The sequence below is a fragment of the Pseudonaja textilis genome, chromosome 1, assembly GCF_049901715.1.
Source record: "Pseudonaja textilis isolate UNSWEBS1 chromosome 1, rPseTex1.2, whole genome shotgun sequence".
NCBI classification, from domain to species: domain Eukaryota; kingdom Metazoa; phylum Chordata; class Lepidosauria; order Squamata; family Elapidae; genus Pseudonaja; species Pseudonaja textilis.
In genome coordinates this window covers 68,435,408-68,458,539 of record NC_141990.1, presented here as the reverse complement: position 1 = coordinate 68,458,539, position 23,132 = coordinate 68,435,408, and the positions used below count along the sequence as shown (strand labels likewise).

General features: G+C 33.6%; 1 protein-coding gene across 1 annotated transcript in view; it reads left to right on the top strand.

The window, feature by feature from the left end:
* The window catches only part of RYR2 (ryanodine receptor 2), a 288,713-nt gene that overhangs the window by 224,311 nt on the left and 41,270 nt on the right, over nt 1–23,132 (top strand). The window contains exons 78-84 of the mRNA XM_087937122.1: nt 698–749; nt 1,204–1,260; nt 4,167–4,190; nt 11,673–11,772; nt 12,334–12,413; nt 13,289–13,365; nt 15,107–15,180. Of these exons, the coding sequence (XP_087793248.1) occupies nt 698–749; nt 1,204–1,260; nt 4,167–4,190; nt 11,673–11,772; nt 12,334–12,413; nt 13,289–13,365; nt 15,107–15,180 (464 nt within the window). The remainder of the gene's footprint in view (nt 1–697; nt 750–1,203; nt 1,261–4,166; nt 4,191–11,672; nt 11,773–12,333; nt 12,414–13,288; nt 13,366–15,106; nt 15,181–23,132) is intronic.

The window sequence follows — 23,132 nt, the reverse complement described above, 5'->3', positions numbered from 1 at the left end:
AGTTCATACAAATTTAATTAGCAAATAGAATTGAGCAAATAGGATTATTTTCTTACTGGTTAGGGTACAGAAGAAATTGCACGATTGATATTTGTGTTATTAGAAAAAACAGAATCCAAAACAGTGTACCATATATATTTTTGTATAAGCCCTTAATGGATAAGCTGACCCTTGAATTTTTAACTAAAATACCATGAAAAATGTTCTACCTATGGATAAGCCAACTTGCATTTTTCATGTATTTTGGTTAAAATTTCAAGAATCTACTTATCTGCGGATAGGCTTATATGTTATTATAATTGGGAAATAGGGGTACTTTAAAAATTATTACTGTATATACTTGTGGATGAACCCACCTATAGAGAAGCCAATTTTGGGAAGCATTTTAACACTTAAAATTCTCAGTTTATCCACCAATATATATGGTATCACTATTATTGCAGCTTAGTTTGTTTATAGCTGACTTGAAACATATAATGTGTGTGTGTGTGTGTGTGTGTGTGTGTATGTGTTATATTTCAAGTCAGCTATAAACAAACTAAGCTGCAATAATACACACACACACACACACACACACAAACACATTTCTCCTTCATTAGTCTTATCATACTTTCTTATGTATGTAAATTTTACTCTTGATACAGAACAGCTCAAATGATAAGTGTAACCTCTTGTTTTTTTCTTTTCTATATCACAGTAAATTGGATGAAGATTACTTGTATATGGCATATGCTGATATTATGGCAAAGGTAATTTTTTTCACCAAAATCCATAATTTTATTTTTGTCACTCGTATCAGCATTCCTTGACTTGAAATACAAATGTTGATACTTTCTAACCAAATGAACATAACAACTTCCCTTCTTGTTTGCTGATTCACCTATTAATCTGATTCCTTCTGTCCACCATTTCTTGGCTGTAAGATGACCAAGATGCACCAGCGGTTTTGGGGATGTAGTTTTCCCATGGCATTAAAAACTGTTAGATTCTACATAATTGTTGGGAATTGACTACATAACTTTGATAGCTGACCCCAATAATACAGCAAACCCAGCAAAGTTTCCTATCAACAGTTCCTTAGCATTAGGCAAGAGATACAATTTATGTCTATGCTTTATTTTACCTTAATAAGAGCCAGAAATAATATTGAAACCAACCTATTTTAATTAAAAAAAACATTTGTGAGCAGAGTGTTTTTTTCAGAGCTGCCATGATGAAGAAGATAACAATGATGGTGAAGAGGAAGTGAAGAGCTTTGAAGTAAGATTAATACCGTCTACTTCAATCTTTTATTTTGTTCATTATTCCATAGTGTCTCATGTAGCAGCATTTGTTCATGCTTTTCAACATGTAAAAATATAATTCTGATAACAGAATGTATCTGTTTGATAAAATATTATTTTAAAATATTCTAAAAATATGACCACATTAAAATCCAAAGTTAAAGTATTTTCCATTACTTCCATAACAATTGAGAAGAGTTTTGATGAAGAACTTCCAAAGTCTTGTTTGAAACTCTTAAGACAAATACTTGGCTATGGATTTTGTATACTTAAGTAGCATCAGTACGATACTCTGATGGTCATAGAGATTACTGCTAGGTATTGAAGTATATTATACCCAGTATATAAGGCAAGACCAACTTAAAGAATAGTGTTAAGAGACCTGTGCTAATCAATCATTGTTATGTGATCCGGATTAGATATTTATGAGAAGTGTTGCTAGATTTGTATCATTTAAAAATGTTAAATTAAGAGTTCCTGTACAGTTTATTACAGTCTTTTACTGTTACTGTTCTTAAAAAGATATACAGGTAGTCCTTGACTTATAACCATCCATTCAGCAACTATTTCAAGTTACAATGGCACTGAAAAAAATGACTTATGGCCTTGCACTTAAAACTAGCCTCCCCATAGTCACATGATCAAAATTCAGGCGCTTGGCAACTGGCATGTATTCACAATGGTTGCAGAGTCCTGGGATAATGTGATAGCATTTGCAAACTTCCCAGCTGGCTTCTGACAAGCAACATTAATGGGAGAAGTGTGGTCCACTTATAAATTGCAATTGTTGTTCATTTAACCATGGCAAAAATATGTCATAAACACTGGCTTGCTTAACAGCAGAAATTCTGGTCCCAACTGTAGTAGCAAGTCAAGGATTATTTGTAAATAAAGACAGCCAGATCTGTAATCTCAATTTCTACATAAATTGTATGTAAAATTATCTAAGTCCAACATACAAATGTGAATTCTGTCTATCCTCTTATTTTTCCCATTCCCCCAAGTATCTCACCTTACCTATAAAATATGTGTTTCTCAAATAAATCAAGATAATAATACCCAGAGGAATGGCTCAAGTTTGCTTTGCCATTCATGTATTTTGTCGTCTTGGATATGTGCCATCATAAGACCAGTCCCTCTATATTCTATGTGAAGCAAAATATTTTTTATTTAACCACTTGGTGGAGTTCTGAGCAAAGTAGCTGATACTGGAAAAAATCAGTCTGGGTTATAAACTTGTCTGTCAGAAGAAACTCATCTGTGTATTAAGCTTATGAGCTTTGGGTTAGATGAAGAGATGTTATCATCTTAATGAATTCAGCTATTTCAAGATATTACTTTGTTCTTGTTGATAGGTTCAAAGACCTTTTGAGATCACCCCTATAAATTTATACAGTAATCACTCACTATAATTCTGCATTTCTTGCCAGTAGTGAGTAGAAACAATTAGCACTTACTTGCTCTGTGATAAGTCAGTTGTCACAGTTTGTACATAAGTACATATATGGCACTGTGCCTGTTATTTATTATCCAGTCCATTATCAAATTAGCAGTGACAATTGACATAGACAAATCTGAAATTCAGTTGTACAAGACATCTTTGAATATATCAACTAATATGGCATAGCTATCAGTGTTTCAAATATATCTTCTAGTTATTGAAGTATTGGCTTTTTTAAAGCAGAATTTGAACTGTTTCATTTCTAATGAGTGTAGTATAAAACGTCTTTTTAAAAGTACAAGTAGTCAAATTATAGAAATGCAACGAAAATAAAATGATGTTCTCATTGAACACAAAATATAGATTATTTATATTAAATTTATACTGTTAACAACTCATTAAATTATAACAGTTAAATGCTGCCCTACACTGAATTTCACATTATGAAAACACTCGTTCATAAAATACTTTATTTGATGTATAATGAACACAGGGATCTCTATATAACTCAAGTAACAATTTAAAACCTTAATGTTATTAATTGAAAAAGTTTAATTACATACTCAAATGCTTCCCATTTTTTTCACCAGTCAGTAGGAATTTCTGTTTCTCTTCATAATGTTGAAAAATGTGCTGCAGCAAGCAAAATATAAATTATCATAGATTAGAAATTTTTTATTATTTTAAAGCACTGAGTTTTATAAAAAAAAGGTGATTATGTGTGTCATTGCAATTATATATATTTGTAATAAAGAGAAAAACTTTAGTTTTGTTGTTCCCTCAGTGTAAGTAAAAAATAACAGAAAATATCAATCAAATTAAAATTATCCCTATTCAGAACTCTTCTTTGTCGCTTTGGTATTCTCGTCCTTGCTCTTCATCTTTTGTCTGCTACCACTAATCACTGTTGTATATGTGAGAAGTATATATCTTTTGTTGTTCGTTTTCACTTGCCACTGTATTTCCATCTTTAAATTATTATAAACCTTGATAAACACATGTATATTTTCAAGGTATCTTTATTAGTAGTAAGTATTCATATAATTAGAATTTACAAATGAATCTGAGAGTTATCAAGTAAGAGTTATGGAACTTGTTCAGCTGAAAACTGTTGAAACAAAGTTAATTATCAGGTTCTTTTAAAAACAAAGAGGACTGTTAAGCAAATCTATACTAGGACAGTCCGAGTTTCTATAGGAAATATATTGTGGGGAGGGAGAGAACGCATTAAACAATTGAATGTTAAATGAAGCCCTACAGGTTGAAACTTTTCTGGGTTTTGCATTTAAATTTTAAATTGTCATGAAACATATATGGGAACCAAGCAATCATTCTTCAAGAACTACAATTTGGACTGTGCATTTAGTTGAACAGCTATCGTCAGAGTACTTTGGACAGTTTTCTTATTGCTATTTCACTTCTTATCCTCACCTTTCCTTAAGGTCACAGGATCCCAACGCAGCAAGGTAAAATAATGTGTTGTGTGCTTATGTGGGGCTAATTTTGTGACATGTAGTTTTATTAGACTCAACATCTTGGACAAGTTTTGTTAAACAGCTTTGATACTTTAAAGTCTTTGCAGTTTCCAAAACAGAACATTTTCCAATTAAATGATCAACTTTCCAGCTGCATTCCTAATATTGTAATTAGAATTAGAATAAGCCAATCATAACAGAGTATGATGGATGAAGCTTTTTTATTTACTCTCAGTAAATGCTAAATGATTACAGTCATTACAGTGAAAGTTGAACAATGATTAAAGATATTTCTTATTTCCAATCTTAATGTCTATGGAGATTCTCAGTCATCCAGATCATGGTTGTTCCAAAGGTGCTTTTTCAAAAGACAACTGGACTTTGTTTTTCCTTGAAGATGTTTTGCCTCTCATCCAAGAAGCTTCTTCTGTTCTGACTGAATACTGCACATGGTCATGGAAACTTCTTGGAACTGCTGAAAGGACAACACAGTCCTTTGCACTATTCAGGTGAAGGCACAATAAACCTACAAGTGGCCTCAATGACTCACAGAAAGAATGAGAGATGAGAATAACAACCCAGATGACTGCAAGGAATATAAATCCTTCCATCCTCCACCATTAGTCAACAGAAGAAGCTTCTTGGATGAGAAGTGAAAGTCTTCAGAGAACAACAAAGTCCAGTTGCCTTTTGAAAAAGCACCTTTGGGATTCCAATCTTAATCCATGTAATTTCTTGCTAGAATATTATTTATTTATATAAGTTGTTCAAGAAAATAATTGTGTCCTACATCCCAGTAAAGTCTGATATATTTCTTATATGTAATATGTCTTCATGAAAAATCATGAGTGAACTTTTGCAATACTAAAAGTTAGAACTTTGTACAAATATATGACTTTCCAGTTTTCTATAGGTTATAGATATGGTAAATGCATGAGAAACAAAATCTAAGAAGCTGCTCTATCTAATATTTCCTTAGCCATGACGAGAGTGTTTGGTAATAGAAACAAAGACATAAAGATTGCATCAATCTTTAATAAAGATGGCATAGATACTCTGAGAACAAAATAAGCAAGTGATCCTAGAATATGAAAGCAAGATTTGAGTGTGGGAATGTTCTTTAAACTGTCTTTTCTTAGCTAGCTGCAAAAACATTTAAATATTTAATATTTTTAATTTTTTCCCCCCATTTATAAGATCATTCCATGAGTACTTATAACAACTAATATAGGAATGAGAAGTTTTTGTCAATGACTAAGAATGGTGGGGTATTCAGATGAGGAATTATTGTGTCTGTCAGAAATGGTGTAGGGTCTCCCGCTTGGGTGGAGGGTTGGACTAGATGACCAAATGGTCCCTTCCAACTCTGATTATCTGTTTTCTGTAGGAATCTACTAATTTGTGGCAAACAAATCTCATTTTTCCTCATTGTAATTTGAGTCTCATGATATTTTAATAAATAGTAATAATATTGTGGCTTGAAATTTTTACCCAATTTAAAACAATCAAAAATCTACTTTATCTTCTTTAAAAGCTATTCTATGGATGAAAAAATGAAGGACATAATGGGAAATCACAGCAGACTTGCAACAGAAGATATGTGGACCACCATTATAGTCCTATGAATGTGGCTGAATTATTGTTTGGCAAAAGCCTCTTCTGGAATATTCAAGATTTTCCTCAAAATATAAAGACATGCTTAGCATTAGAGAATACTTCCAATGAATTCTATAAACATTACTGAAATCAAGCTGTATTTCTCTGCTAGGTTTCTGCTCCTAACATGCTGCCATGTTAGCAGCAGAGAAGAGGGATCTTACAAGGCCATTAGAGGAATCTTACAGAGTTTTTGCTGTTTGTAAATTGCTGTTTTCTATATTTTTGGGGCATTCCATCTAGATAAGAGATATAAGAAGTCAGGCCTGTGTGTCTGCTGTCATTCTTTAGTACTCTTCTTGTGGGTCATCTTTTCATTTCTTTCTTCCAACAATGACACCACAAGTACAAAACCAAAGCATTTTATTAAATTGGGCAGAATTAAACTATATTTTTCAGGTTGCATGAAACAAAATAGTTAATAAATAAATAAATATGTAGTATTGCACTGCAAATGTTACAAACATACCAAGTAGTATATTTTATATGCAAATTAAGTTTCAAACAATAGATATTTATGGTGTTAAATCAATAACATAAGTATATATTTGCATTAAAGTATTGCGTACAGTTTTCCAAATTATTATCTCCCTCCCAGCGGATTTTGAATGCATATAGAAAAATTTCCAAAGGGCTTTGACATTTCTGTAAATATTACAGTTTTATTTGGGGCTTGGTTATGTATTTCCTAATTTAAAAGATGAATTGATTCTTTGTAACACTCTGAAGGAATTCATTTTCTTCTCATTCTATTAATACCATAAGTATTTCAGTTTAGGTGATGATTTGATATGGAGTCTATTTTTCAGACTCAAGATAGATATTTAAAAAATTTAAATGTGATACAGTGGTTAAATGTACTAGACTAGGAGCTGGGGGACTATGAGTTCTAGTCCTGCCTGAGGCACAAAGCTATCTGGGTCAGTTTGGGCCATTCTGTCTCAGCTGTAGGAAGAAGGTAATGGCCACTTCCAGAAAAACATTGCTAAGAATATTGTAGGAATTTGTCTACAGTCAAAAGCATGCATATATACAGACAAATTATAAGAAGAGTTCTTTGTAGCTGGGATGTTGGAAAACCTCTGAAAGCCAAAATGAACCACCACGGGGTGGGGGTGGGGATTTGTTTTTTAAAAACCCATGATAAATTATATAAAAAGAAAAGATTTAACAGTATTGATTGAGAGGTGATCATTGACTGGTTTTTAGTTAGTTTCACCTTTTAGTTGATAACAGTTTTTTTTTAGTTGATTGTTTTTCTCCAGGTGTTCCCAACCTGGTCCGACAGATTTTCCAATGATGAACCTGTTGGAACTTAATTGAAACCATTCATCTTGTTGATGGTCATCTCTTCTCTTTCCTTCCATCCTTTCCAGTAGTATAGATATCTTCAGAGAGCTAAATCTTGGCACAATGTGTCTGAAGTATGGTAGTTTTAGTATGGTCATTTGTGTCTGACATGAGAACTCTGGGTTGCTTTGTTCAATGACCATTGATTTCTTTTCTTGGATGTACATGTTATTCTCGTGGTATTCAAAGTTCAAAATCAAAGTTCAAGAGCATTAATATTCTTTCTGTTCTGCTTCTTCAAATAACTTTCCCTCCATAGAGTTTCACAGAGAAGTTAGATCTTTGATACATCCTGACATCAAAACATCACTTTCAAAGCCTCCATTATCGCTCTGCTAAGTGCAGATTTATAGAATATTTCTTGACTGCTGGTTCATTTACTGTTGCTAATTAATCCTAATTATATCTAAAGGCAGAAACTGTCCACTACTTCAGTATCTTCATTATTAGTTCTAAGTTTTAGTTCTGGTTCTTGTACTTTTTGTCATTCATCTGGCCTTTAATTAATTGAGCTTGCAGTACATTTGCCTTTTCAATAATCTGATGTTTAACTCTTCCAAATTTTAAAATTTCATTCATTTTTTTTCCATTTTTCTATGTACATTCTAAACACATCCCATAGCTTGACATAATCAACACAATGAGAACCCTTGCATATCAATGAACATACCCTGGTTTCTTTTTTTTCCAGTATTCTTTAGCTATCTTAATTATCAAGTGTACACCAGTGATAATGTCTTTTCTTCCTGATTTTTGATTTTTTTTTTTTTTTTTTCTTTTCATATTCTTCCCTAACAAATTCTTTGATTTCATTCCACAGTTCCTCTGGTTCCCAGTTAGAATATTTATATTCTTGATATACAGTCTTGGCTCATTTCTTCCAGGAATACCTTCACCCTCACCCTCACCAAAATAAGACCTGCAGCTGGACTTCCAGGGAAGAGATTATCAGAGTAGAAAAATACTATTAAGAAGCTATACTTTATTTATCTCTGAATATATTTTTTCATCTGTCATTTCCCTGTTATTATTTTTACTATGAGCCATGGTGGTGCCATGGTTAGAGTTCAGTACTGCAGGCTAGTTCTGCCAGTTCTGCTGACTGCGGCCTGCCTGCAATTTGGCAGTTCAAATCTTACGAGGTTCAAGGTTGACTCAACCTTCCATCCTTCTGAGGTGGGTAAAATTGTTGGGGGCAATATGCTGACTCTGTAAACTATAGTGCTATAAAGCACTATATAAAGCAGTATATAAGTCTAAATGCTATTAATATTGCTATGTTTTTGTTCATATAATGAAATCCGACATTTTCGAGCATATGAGAGGACATAACTTGACACCACCCATTTGAAGTGAACATTATTCTCAATAATGTGTCATGTATTCAATACACAGTATATCAAAATTGGGTTTTATTGCTTACTCATTCCGTCTTATTTTTGTGCTCTCAATAAGCAACAATGTCATGAACTAGAATTTAAATTTTCTTTATTACACTTTACTTCATATTGACCATGTTTTTTCTCTCCTTTGTCTTACTATCTTCCCTCCCTTATGCCTCAAATTTGATTTCCCAAAGATGTTTTGACATATGTGGAGGCTTGAGCATAGCCAAGCTTTTTAAAGGTCTTGTAGCTGTTACCTTTGTGCTACAGAACACACAAAGGTATTTTTAATATTATTAATATTAAACTATTAATAATATTAATATTATTAATAACAGTTTCTCCTCAATGGTACATGAATCAGCCACAATTAAAATGACATTAAGGCTAAAACAAAAATGAAAAATTACATAACAGTGACTGTAAAATCCATTTGCACTGTGATACATTTATAAATGTAACCATAAAAGTAATACTAATGCAAGTATAGCATCCTACATCTACAGTATAATCTACAGTGTAATCTGACATTCTGGTAAGATTTTATTCCACATTTTTCTTTGTATGTTTAAAAAGAACCCTGTCTAAACTCTAGAGATAAATAAGTTAACAAACAGTATAAATTAATTATAAATTTTATTTTTTAAAAAATAAAGCTTGGATTCTTGAGATGAATAAAGAATATTATTTTATCAACCGTGTCTGCAGTAACAATTATTGAGTAAAATCAGAATTAATTGAAGAACTAATCCAAAGCATTGCAGAGTTCTAACATGTGTTTACGTGTGTATGAGTAGAGAGTAGTGATAGAGGCTGCTTGGGATATTCTTTCTGCTTTGCCCTCTATTTTGTAGATTTCTGGCTTGTACTGAGTATTGTGGTATTTTTGGTTATACCTTTATTTACTGATCCTCAGGACTCCTCAGTCAAAACCACCCATAAAAGTTTGTAGTCCCTATAGAGCACTAAATAGCTCTTATCAGCAAAGTGAAGGTGCAAAATAATCATTTCAGCCAAATTATCCTGGCACTTTTTCTAATACCAAGCTTCATTTTTGCCTTAACCAACTGTTGCCTGAGATGGATGTTTCACCTGCCTAATGTCCATGCTGGCCAAGCACTGAATGTGACTCTCCACACCTTTGTGGAATAAGTGGTCATAACTGTTGAGTCATTATAAAACTACCCGTTTATCTAGATATAATTTGTATATTGTTTTATAATTGAATTTTAATTATAAGAAATGTTTAAGTCTACTGAAGTTAAGACTTGCAGTAGAAGAAATACTGGAAAGTATATACACATGTATATGTCACCTGTGCTTGTTTTTTGTCACTGTCTCTGTGTTTCAGGTGATTTTTCTTCTCTGTGTGTGTCTATGTATTTGTGTTGGTATGTGTTTGTGTATGTTTCTCATATTATAGACAGTTGGAGATTGTGTTCTGTAAGATGCAGCATATAGATGCTTCTATTATTTATTTATTGCCTTACATTTTATATTATCAACAAAATTATCCAGGGTAAATCCAGACTAAAAAATATGGAATTCTGTTCCTGAGGGTCTCCCATTCATGTAAGGAGAGAGGTATTTTTTGCATATGGCTCCTTTTTCTTTTCATCTCCTCATGTTCCTGATAAGCTATCCTAAATGATAGGCTTGCACAGGGTTGCAGGGGAAAGTGCATTTATTAAGATCATTATTCTCTTACTGCGTTCAGAGAATTTGGTAGATCAGAGGTGGGTTTTTTTTCCTCACACAAAAGAAATAAGCACTGGCTTGGATAGGATCAAAATAATGCCCTTTCCTCCCTTCCCCTCTCCTCCCCACTCCCCTGCCCCACTTCTCTTTTCCTCTGAATTAATCATAGCACCCTGTATTTCTTCTCTAATGATTTATAGTATCTTTTTGGCAAACATTGTTGAAATGATGTAAAGCCTGTCATCATTACTGCTATTCTAGCACAACAATGGCTGAGTGATACTCAATAAGCTATAAATCACTAGAAGGGAAATAGCCTCTGTCTTGGATACTTAATTCTTTCAATTTCATCATTTCTTCAATTCTGTTCACTTCAGCTAAAAAGAGAAAGATTTAAAGCTAAGGCTTTAAAAAAAAACCACCTCCCTATAGATAAGTGAAATGTTCGATTCAATGGAAAGAAAAAATGTTTTGGGGTCTAAGAAGATGAAATGCATGAAGATCTTGAAGTAACATTGCAACTTCATTGAAATGGTGTTTTAGTTATGTTTTGCGTTTGTGCTTCTTTTTAAAAAATATTTTACAGAAAGAGATTTAAACAAGAAGACAAAATTTTTGAATAACCATGGCAGAAAATCAGCATCAACATTTTGTTCCTATCTACTTTTTGTTTGTTTTAAAACATGCAGTAATGCTCAGTCATAAATGTCCTCAGCAATAGTTAGATGATAAAAATACATAATGCATTTTGCTCCTACATTATGTTTAAAAAATCATTTATGCTGCAGAATAAGTTTCTGGATAAAAAATATGATTGATTTGCAACCTAATCACCTATATATTTACTTGGAATAAAAGTCTATGTAACTGATTAATTTAATGTAAAACTGAAATATAAAGTGTGAAAGTTATGCAATCTGACCTTTACATGTTCTGTAAATCTGCATTTTATTAAATAGGTCCTGATGGAATATGTTTTAGTCATAAAGTTTCTTGTTTGGGAATCATGAGCTGTGTATATTAAGCAATTTCTATGTTATATCATAATTTAATGCAGGATGAGCATATGTGGCCTTCCGCATGTTGCTTTGCTCCTGAATATTTTCCTTCAGATAATATGAACAGGTCAACCCCAAGTAGCATGCAGGGTTTTGAGAAAAAGAATATATATGAACCGTAAATTCTGTGTTGATTAAAGTCTACACTGAAAAATCTACTCTAAAGCCTATTGTGTCAGATGTATGGCAAAAGTGATGATTGATATTATACTGCCATCTCAATTGTTTTCAATTTTAAGTTGCCATAGAGCCCTCTGGTATGAAAAATTACATAGCAAAGATGTTAGGAAAAGACTTCAATTTAAATGGTTGGGGTTTTTATTCAGGAAAAAGAAATGGAAAAGCAAAAACTCCTGTACCAGCAAGCAAGACTCCATGATCGAGGGGCTGCTGAAATGGTCCTGCAGACAATTAGTGCCAGCAAAGGTAAGTTAACCTTATTTATTTTCTCCTAAGGACTTTTCTGCTGAGTTAACATTTCCCAGTGGAGAATTTCACTGCAGTGTACTGTACATAAAACGATTATGGAAAGATAGATGTTGTGTATCCTACTCAGGCTGCTGAAATTTTTACTCAGCTGCTGCTCATAAGCATTAAATGAACACATTGCTGGAATTATTGAAATTAATGCTAGCACTAGTTTTGCCCCAATGATTCAGTCCGGTGGTCCTTATCCACAAGCATGTGTGGTTGGACAGACTGAGCAGAAAATACTAAGTTGAAAAATATTTGTTTTAAAATTGGTGTCTAATGGATGAATACAGAGGATACTGAAAGTAAAATTTAGAAAAACAAGCTATTTGTAATATGCATACACATATAAATATACCTACATACACTCAAATGGACATATTTTAAGTCAACATTGTAATTGTTTTCTAAGAGAGAGCGTAGGCATATGTATATATACTATATATACTGTATATGTATATGTGTGTGTGTGTGTGTATAAATACATGTATAAATAAAATAATATTTGCTTTGCAGGTGAAATGGGACCAATGGTTGCAGCCACCCTCAAACTTGGGATTGCTATCTTGAATGGTGGAAATTCAACTGTTCAGCAGGTAACTTTTTTGACATTTAAAGTGAATTATTTCTTTCCATTGACTTTGGATTTTTGGATCTACATAATGCATATTTTGCTGGTGATTGAAACTGATTAATTCAGTAGTGGCTGATCTCTTTCTAAGAATCAGAATATTAGCTTTTAAAAAGATTTCTTGTCTTCCTTTTATGCTAAAATAGTCAGTGATCAGGGAAGATGATCTTTTCAGTTGTGATTCTGTAACTCTGGAATACTATCTCCAGAAAATTCTATCTGGCACCATTTTTATCAGATACCTTTTTGCATTCATCTTGAAGCCTACACTTCTCTTTTAAAAGCCTTAAGGCTTTAGTTTCAGTTTTTTAATGTATGTTGTTTTGCTGAGATTATACTGTATTTTTAAAATTGAATTGAATGCTTCTATTGTTATTACAGTGCTAGTTATTGTATTGAGGATTATTAAATGACCTCAGGACATTACTGTTATTGCTGCTGCTACCTCTAAAAGTGCTACACTTGCCAACTTGTTGAGGTTGTTGATCACAAGGCAACCAAAGTTTGCCCATGGATATAAACATGTAAGGGCAGAAGACTTTCAATCTGACTGGACCAATTTGCATCAAACTTAAAAATATCAAAATTAATGCCAGAAATGGGGAAAAGGCAATGCACAGGCAAAAGTAGTGAAGAAGCTAGCAAGAAGCAATTGTGGCATTAGTAAAACTGAGGTAGCAAGCAGAAAGGATGTAGAGAGAGACCTAGGGCCTCTTACATGCCTCCTTAAGAACTGGCAATATTACTGTCTACAACTATCTGGATTAAATTTTGAGTATGTTTTGTCAAAAAGCAAAAAAGAAACCTTTTAAAATAAAACAAAACCATATTTTATTTTAGAAAATGCTTGACTATCTCAAGGACAAAAAAGACGTAGGCTTCTTTCAGAGCCTTGCTGGTCTTATGCAGTCTTGCAGGTAGGAGAAAAAAATAATACGCTTTCAAACCCTATATTATATATTATCATGAACTACCCGGAGCAAGTAAGAAATGGAGTAGCATAAAAAGTTTTGTAATGAATAATTGAATGAATGAATAAGCAAAAAATTGAACAAATATTTCAATACAAACTGATTTTCCTGGGTATGTTGTCTTATGCTGAGTAGGTTCGAATGCCTAGGGAAATCCTTCTATTAGTTTGAAAAGTAAAGCAAAAGAAAAGTGAACAAGCTACAGTACAAAGAGTTGAACAAAAAGTAATATGCCCAATGACTTTTAGAATCACAGGATATCAATAGGGGTCAATGATTTTTTAAAATACAGGCTTGTCTTATTTTCTAAGATGTAATATTCTGGTGGATGGAATTAGTGTCGGAATATAGATGCCAAAATAGTGGCTGTGGGGAAATCCCTGCAATGCAAAGTGTAGATTAAAAGATATTTTTTTCTTTTCAGCTTCTCAGAAACACTCTTATGTATATTTAATAATATATTATTCATTACTTTAATGTCCTGCAGCACACTCATTTCTTTAATGTTTTTATGATAAACAGTCCAAAGGTTGAGATGGGGAGGTAGAGATTTCACATTTAGATTTTCATTTCATTTAGATTTCTCTAAGTGTATTTATTTGTTTATTTTTAAAAAATAGATAACCTCCAAACTTGAAAAATATGACATACAAAAATAACAGTTAACCAAAAAAATCCCATCAATCAACAGTACATTCAATAATAGATGCATATTCCCATTGTTAAGTGAAGATATTTTTTATAATTGTGTCTAGCTAGTTTATTGCTATGATGTTGCAGGTAGACTATTATATTTTGCTCCCAGTGGCACATCACATTGGTAGTTATAACTGTACAGTTGAAGCTGCCCTTTTATGTGTTTACTTATAGAAGGTTGATGCAGTGGCTCAGTGGCTAAGACTGGACTTGTTGGCTAGAAAGCTGGCAGCCCAGGTTTGAGACCTGAGCACCACGTGGCGGGGTGAGCTACCGTCTCTGCCCAGCACCTGCCAACCCAGCAGTTCGAAAGCATGCAAATGCCAGTAGGTAAATAGATACCACTGCAGTGGGAAGGTAATAGCGCTCAGTGATGTCATGCTGGCCACATGACTGCAGAACTATCTTTGGACAGTGCTGGCTCTATGACCTTGAAATTGAGATGAGCACCCCCTATAGTTGGTTAGCGAAGTAAAATTTGCAGGGACTCCTTTTATAGATGGTGGAGTACCAGCATTACTTCTTTTTACACACTCCGACACTTGTATTATTTATACTAAGAAAAGTCTAGGCAATTTGCTTATTGAAGCCTGCAAAGGGACCAGTGTGTGCCTGAAGGTAGGAAATGCAGCTGAGTCTTTGGTTTGTTTATGAGAACTAATTCTATATCAAAAACGTCCTCCGTGTACAATGTCAGAAAAAGACTATTTCTAAAAGAGGTTTTGTTTACTTTAAACATGACCTATGAAGATTTGAATCTTAAATATTTTCTTAAAGGTGAAGTTCCTGTCTTTACCTTTAAGAAAAAGAAAGTGGTGTTACTCCCCTTTGCTGAGCCAAATAAATGTTTCTGCCATACAGTGAAATGCATTCACATTTTACTTGTATTAACTCAGTTACATAAAGCGTAAATGCACAGAAATGTCTTGCTTACATCTTTCAGCAAAATTGAATGTTTGTGGTTAAAACTACAGTTTATGTTTCATTATAGTGTTCTTGACCTAAATGCTTTCGAACGTCAGAATAAAGCAGAAGGCCTTGGAATGGTAACAGAAGAAGGATCAGGTACAGTTTTCTTTACCAAAAGTTTGTTGCTTGGCCCCTTTAAAGTTACTAAATAAAAATAATGATAGCTTTAGTTTATCTTTATTTGTGACTAGACAACCCATGATCATTATTTCAGAGACTTTTCCTTACTAGATTACTCAGTATCCTCTAATATACCTGAGTTCTTTAAAAGTTCTTTAAGATTCAGGGTTTTATTCAGAAACTATCTGCCTTGAAAGTAGCTCATATTGAACTGTATAGCACAGTCAAACATAGGGAGTTGAGCTCAGGAAATATTTTATGACAGTTTTGTATTATGTCAAAAAATGCTTTATGATATTTTTATGTTATAGGTCCCAGATTTGGTCACATTCTGTATGTTGGCTCAATTTAGTTATCTTGGTTGAAAAGGTTTGGCCCTATAATGCAGCATTTTGCCCAATTAAACATTACAGACATGAAAATTTGATATTATATCAATTAGACAACCCATGACCTGTTAGTCATCATTTCAGAGATATTTCCCTATCTAAACAGAAGCAGAATGACCAAGGACAAAAAACAGTGGCCAGATTTCCGACTTCCTGCTGGCTTGACAGTGGCTAACCACTCTCTAGTAGCAAATGGTGGGACTGGAAAATCCAGGTTCCAGGATGTAGGCCAGGAGGGCTAGAATGGGACCAGTCTATTGAATCTCTGGGTGACAGCATAACAGCATTGAAGCGAGCACAACATGCCAAATTTCAATCCCATGGCAGGCGTGGGGCCTGGATTCATTGTATTCATTCTGTAAATTAGCCCATTTGAGGTAACTTGATGCAAAAATTGTTGCCCTATGATGCATTGTTTCACCCAGTTAAAGGTCACAAACACAACATTCTAGTAGTGTTTCAATTATAATAGATTATAGGCCAATTGTCAGCAGAACATCCAGTCCATAATAAGAAATATCACAGGCAGAAAAAAAAACTTAAAAGTTTTCAAAAAAATCAAATTTCATAAGAATCTGTGACAACTTGTTAGCCTTCCACATGACATGAAAGGAATTGGCCACTTCTGCAATGTGTCTGCAGGCGCATTGGCCAAAATAAAATGAGTTTTCCCTACACCAGATTAACTTGGATCGTTTAACAACAGAAGGTTATTAAATCTGAGCACCTTGAAGTGTAAAATGTGTAGCGCAGTAAGCAAATTTCATATCCCCCAACTGGCAGAAAGATAATCTCTCTTGGACTGAAATATCTCTCTTTTACTAGCATAGGTGACACAATATTAAATCTTGCTACTGTGTGGCATATATGAGACAATGATTGTATATAAATTGTCTTCCTCCCAGGTAATCTCGATAGGCAGGACAGCCACAACTGATTACACACACTTTGGTGGCTGAAGTTTGAATCCTATTTATTATTTTATTGGATTTGTTAAGCCCACTTCACTCCAAAAAGACTCTGAATGCGAAACAATAAGTTGATAAAGTATAACCTGCTTATCATTTTGCACTGGTCTGAGATTATTTTAATCAATGGAAAACTTGTGACATGAATATTCTATTCTGAAATAAAATTACATATCCCAGAAAGAAATTCTCTATGAAATTTTTTTGCTTGAAAGTGATTTAAATGCTGTTTTTAAACTTTCCTTAAAACTGAGAAAACTGGTGGCATTCTAAATGTTGCAGGACAGCAAATCTTGGAATTCTTTAGCCATGCTTCATGGGCTAGTAGACATAGGTTCAGCAACATCTGGAGAACCACCAATTCTTTCTTCCTTATTTTTTTTTTAAAAAGGTATCAGAACTTTTGATTTTGAACCAGTTCACCTTTTCTACTTTTGATCAGCTTTTCCACTGTTATTATTTTGTTGTATAAATCTGTTGTTTCCATCTAGAATCATTTGTGTATTTTCTACTAGTTGTTTGTTTGTTTGTTTATTAAATTTACCCATCTCGTATGAAAGCAACTCTGGGCAGCTTATAGCAGTAAAACCTCTGTTCTTTATCTTCATTCCAAATGGAATTTCTTCTATTATATACTTAAGCAAATCCTTTCATGTTTAAGTCGTCAAAATAAGAGGAAAAACTAAACTATTTACTATTCTGTTAGGCAAGTTAATATATTTTAGCAATTTCCCTGCAATCATTTCCAACTTCTTTTGATTAGCCTTGGTGTTTACATCAAGTTAAAAGAAGGTAAACCTTTAAAGATTTTTAAAGCGTCAAGTTATTGATTTTGTGCACTTTTGTCCTTAATTATAGTCCAGTATTTATTTTAGCATTTTTTAAAAATGATCTTACTGGAAGTTAGCTGATATCAGTAAATTTTGGTATTCCAGTTTGCTTCATTTGGTTGGTTATCAAAAACTTGATAATCAAATAAATGGTTTTCAAGAATGGAATTTTTTTTTTCGCTTATATTTTTCTATAGCTGTTCATAGTAAGGTTTTCTTTGAAGTTCATTTTCTTTTGGAACCTGGGCATATGTTATAAAAGAATACAACATGCATCTCTCTCTTTTTCCTTTCTCTCTCTTTCTCTGTTGAATTAATATTCTGATATCAAAATATTTTTATTTTCTCTTTACATTTTTATGTATTTACCTAAATTGGACTTTTGACTTGATTCATGGAGAATTAAGTTATCAGAAGCAATGCTAAATCTATTTTTTTTTAACTCTGAAACAAGTTCTCACTTTTTTCTTTTTTTCCCATTTTCTTTTCTTTGTCCTGTCCTGTCTTCCCCTACCTCAGTCATCACTCATGAGCGTGGTAATTATTACACATCAATTGACTTTCTTTTTTTCTGTTGTAAGCTTCGTGTCAGCACTGTACAGCTCCTGAACACCATGCAGCATGCAGTTTGTTTTTATTTTTAGAATGTCAAAGTAGGATTATTATTACTATTATTATTATTATTATCATGGTTGTATTCTCCAAAGTTCCATTTGTATGCCAACTTTCCCCACATCTTTGTTTTTTCCTCCCTTTCTCAGGATATGCACAGTATCTGGCACACTAGATGTAAGAGCAGCAAGCTTTTTGATTTTCTTCTTTTTTTTCTGCTTCATTTGGTGGTGTTATTTTCTTAGTGGGCCAAGTATTTGTGATGGTTGGTTGTAAATAAAATGTGTGCATATGACATTAAAATCCACTATGTGCTGTGGTCTTCCTGTAGCATTTCTGTTGTGTATTTAATGTGGCTTTATGGCTGCATTAGTTTGTGCAAACATAGGAAATCAGGGGAGGATCCAGTCTTGACTTTGATGGTGTGGGAGAGGGGATATTTTGTGATTTAAAAAGTTATATTTTCACTGTAAACATTAACAGAATTAATGCATGATAGCCAGTTGTAATTGTCTTGATGAAACTCTTTTTCAACATGTCTTGGTGTTTGTGAGAATCTGTTCTGTAAGGGAAACTTCAAAATATAACTCAATTATCCCTTGTTCTTATAAAAAATCTCCATTTAGGTAAAACAAGTTTCAGTAGCAAAGCTAAAGCCCTAACCAAAACTGAACACTGTGGAGATGAAGATTAAAATTTTGAAATATAATTGATTTCAGTTAGAGAGTTCATTATAATGCTACATTTGACTGGTTGAAAAAAAAAATCCATTAAGTTTAAAGTGTTATTTAAACTTTAAAATTCTTCAGTCAACTGTCTATAAAACAAATAGCCTATGAAATTAAAAATGCTTAATTCTCAGCAAAAAATCATTCATTTTCAGCTGTTTTTCAACTATAATTTATAATATTATAAATCATGAATAATTGTAAGATACAAAGAATTACATTATTTAAAAAGAGTAACTAGATAGCCAATTTGCTGTATGGTTAAAGCATTGCAGAAGGCACTGAAAGACTGAATTCTGTTCCCACTTTAAATTTGAAGGCAGCTGGATGACATTAGGCCAGTTATTCTCCCTCAGCCTTAAGAAGGTAGCAATGGCAATCCAGCCAAGAAAACTGCAGGGATTAGTCAGAAAGTTGCTGGGAGTCAACACTGACTTGAATGGGTGTGACTGTGTATGTGCACACACATACACAGACTCACACACAATATTTTCAACTGAAAAGTACAATTTTCAAATACATAATGATTTTTGCACGAATAGTTTTCCTCATTGCTTTAAGTGCTTCAATATTGGAAAGAGGATATGGGATGCATATACAGGAATATTATCATGTATTGGGTGATAATTATGGTAGTGCTTCCTAAACAATTTCATTCATTATCCAAAACTGTTATCAGAAATTACTTTTTACCCAATGTAGATAAAATATTTTAAATGAACTTAAAATGCCACCCCTATGATTGGGCAATCAGTTTATGTGTTACCAAAGAAAAACTACTTGTACCCTATTTGGGGTAATTTCCTATTTGGGGTATTTCCAGGTTTGGAAAGCACTGATTAATGGGGTCCAGTAATAATGAACTTACTGGTTTGTAGAAGAGATCAAAGGCAAACGAGTAAGGGATACGAAGTTCAGTTTAGTCCATTGGACTGCTTCCTCCCCTCATACAGGGCCATTAATTTCAACTGTTCCATGGCAATGATTCTTGAACTGTGACAGAAAAAGAGAGGGAGAGAGGGAGAAGAATAAGTTTACTTTTGCTCTGATTATTATTTCTAGTATTAATAGTTGACATTTTTTTGTAAACCACCCTGGTAGGATCTGAAAGGTGGGTGATCAGTAACAATAATAATAATTGCCACCAGGTAAATCATTGGTTAATTGCAAAATGCTCAAAACCTTTCTTAAAATGGAAACGATAAATCCTAGACATGCCTTTTTAGAGAGATATTTTAAACAACTAAGCAATGGAGTAGAATATATTTTACTGGTTTTTGGAAGGGATAATACCTTGTTTGTTTAAAACTGTGGATTTTTTTCCTTCTAGGTGATAAAATAAGTATTTCAGACAATCTTAAATATAGGCCTTGTAACTAGTTCAAGATTTATTTATTATCGGTTGTACCCTTTTTTATTGTTCACTGTACCAACAATCTCTTTATTCTGATCCTCACTCACTGTTACCAAGCTTCATGTTCTTAATGCTGGACCTCCCACTGGTAAAACATTGACAGTTCTTTACCAGATATGTATCTGATTTGTTTTTGTGACGTATTAAATGTTGCGTTTTTATGTGTAATGTTTTACTTGTTATGGTTATTAATGGAAAAAGGTTCAAAAACAAAGGTCTAAATTGATTTACATTAATTTCTTACATTTTCATTTCTTCCTTACAATTTAAATAATGTTTTCATAGACCATGATACACTTGAAAGTGCATTTTTTCCTCTCCTTTTAGTTTAAAAGTTATCTTTCTGATGTTTTCTTTCTTTGTTTTACATAATCTAAATTATACTGACCTCAAAGATACCAAAGATAAAGTTTTAAATGTTGACTATAACATAACTTGAAATGACTCATAATTTTAATTAATTATATAATTAATTAATGCACAAAAAAAATTGACTCATAAAATAGACTACACATTCAGGTGGAGTTGCTTATTTGTTGTTATTTCAGCCTAAGCTGGAAAGAGCCAGTTTGACTCAATATTGCTTTCTACTATTAGCCTCTCCCATTCCTTGAAAGGATGGCTTAGTCCCAGAGGATCAATGATATCCCAAGGAGATGCCATGTAAGAAATATTCTGTCACCACTCAATTATTGACAGTGGATTCCCACAACATTATGCACTGTTTAGAATATGAATATGACACATTCTGATCTAGCTGCTATTGGAAAAACACTAAAATAAAGACAAATTGAGTGATAAGATATATTTGTTAGTAATTCTTTCACTAATTATATATAATATGAAATGTGCATATGATTAACAGTTTTTAATTATTTATAATTGTAAGTAAGTAGGTGTTTAAAACAAAAGTAAGGAACAACTTGAAAAAAATAATCAACAGTATAGAAGAAAATGGTTAGGATGGAATGGCTTTTGGTATACATTCTGTAACCAGAATCTGCGTAACAAAATAAATGGTCAGAAATATTTCCAGGGAATTCATTTTGCCTTAGAAAGGAGAGATAATTAATAAACTGCCATTTAAGCACTTTCAAGAACTGCAACACCTACCACACCCATCTTTTTTTTCTACCGCACATTACTTTTTAAAAATATATTCCCATCTGAAATGGTCCATGACAGAAACAAACATCTGTATGTGTAATAATGCCATTGAATAGTAGCATGGGCACAGGCAATATTTTAACTAAACTGCAATGTGTTAAAAAGTTTTTACTTTACTTACTTTTACTTAAGATTTTTTTCTGAATATATAGCTATTACCACTGAACACCACACGATACACAAGAATATGGGTTTTTTTTTTTACATAGGCCAACCTGTTTATTTATTTGTTTATTAAGTAAATATTTAGGCCCTCCGTCTCATTGATATGACTCTGGACAGTTTACAATGAAGAATAAAAATCTCTCCTTTTAATGAGACTGTAATTTGGGGTAGAATCAGGGCAACTGGATGGTGCCGAGCATTTACTGGCCAGATACCCTTCCTGATGCCATGAAGAGTTTGCAGCAGATAGTTTTTCTTTGCGCTCTAGAAGAGAAACATCTGCTCCTATCTAGGATTGAACTCTCAACCTTCCAAGTGGGAAGTGAGTGTCTTTACCACTAGGCCACCATGCCACTCAATTAAAGAGAGGTGATTTTTTTAAATGTTATTTTTGTTTTTAATTCTGGTTGCTTTTTGTTTTTATTCTTTAATTAGAGAAGACTAATTAAAGAATAAAAAACAAAAATAACATAAAAATAGCAGTTGAGAAGACTCACAGATGCTCAGGCAAGCCATGGCATATCTTTACTCATGCTATCAGGGCTCCAAGCTCAATGACAAAGCCTAGCATTGTTGGAGGAAGTCTGATTCCTTGGAGAATGATGTTCTAGAGCAGGGCTGTCAAATTCAAGGCCCAGGGGTTGGATCCGGCCTGCAGGGCTGCCTAGAGACAGCGAAGGACTGGGCCAAAGTGCCTCTGCCAACAAAAATGGAGCTCAAGAGGACTGCACACAGCCCTCGTGAGCTCCATTTTTTTCTGGCAGAGGGTTGCAGGAAGCCATCCCACTTGAAAACTGAGCTTATGAGGGCTGCATGTAGCCCCCTCGAGCTCAGTTTTCACTGGCAGAAGGTTGCAGGAAGCCGTCTCAGCTAAAAATGGAGGTTGGGACCCAGTTTTCTCTAGCAAAGGTACCCCCCAATGCGAGTGATGTCATTCTGGCCATGCCCACCCTGGCCCCCCAAGGTCAAACAACCCTGATGCGACCCTCAATGAATCGAGTTTGACATCCCTGTTCCAGAGGGTGGGTGCCACGGCAAAAAGGGTGGATGCCTCTTCTGCAGATGTAACAGAATGGGTAGACACCATTGGGGAGATACTGTATGGTCCTTACATAACCCAGCCCCAAGCCATGAAGGGCTTTAATGGTCTTCTCTGCACCTTAAATTGTGCAGAGAAAGATAGTAATAGCCATTGCAGCTTATGGAGTAGAAGTGTCACATGTAGTGAACAACCAGCACCTGTAACTGCTTGTGCTGCCATATTTTGTACAGCTGAAGTTTCTGAATACTCTTCAAGGGCAGCTTCATGTAGAATTGGTTTCAGTAACCCATTCAGGAGATGACTAAAGCATGACTATTAGCACTCTATCCTTTTTGAAATAGAGAAACAGGCAATCCTAAAGAATTCAGTATTCAGTTACATTATTTTTCATGAATAGGAACTTAATATTAGAGATATATCACTTTATTTCATTGGCTTCAGTAACTGTATCCTGAATAAGTATTTTAGAACTTAGCAAATTTTCAATAAGGTTAATTTAGTTCGATTACAATAGCTCTTGCTTATTCTAGTATCTATCTGTAGATTACATCCTCATTTAAGTAACCCATTTCACCTGCATCTAAATATCAAGTTCCCAATATTACATGTTCAC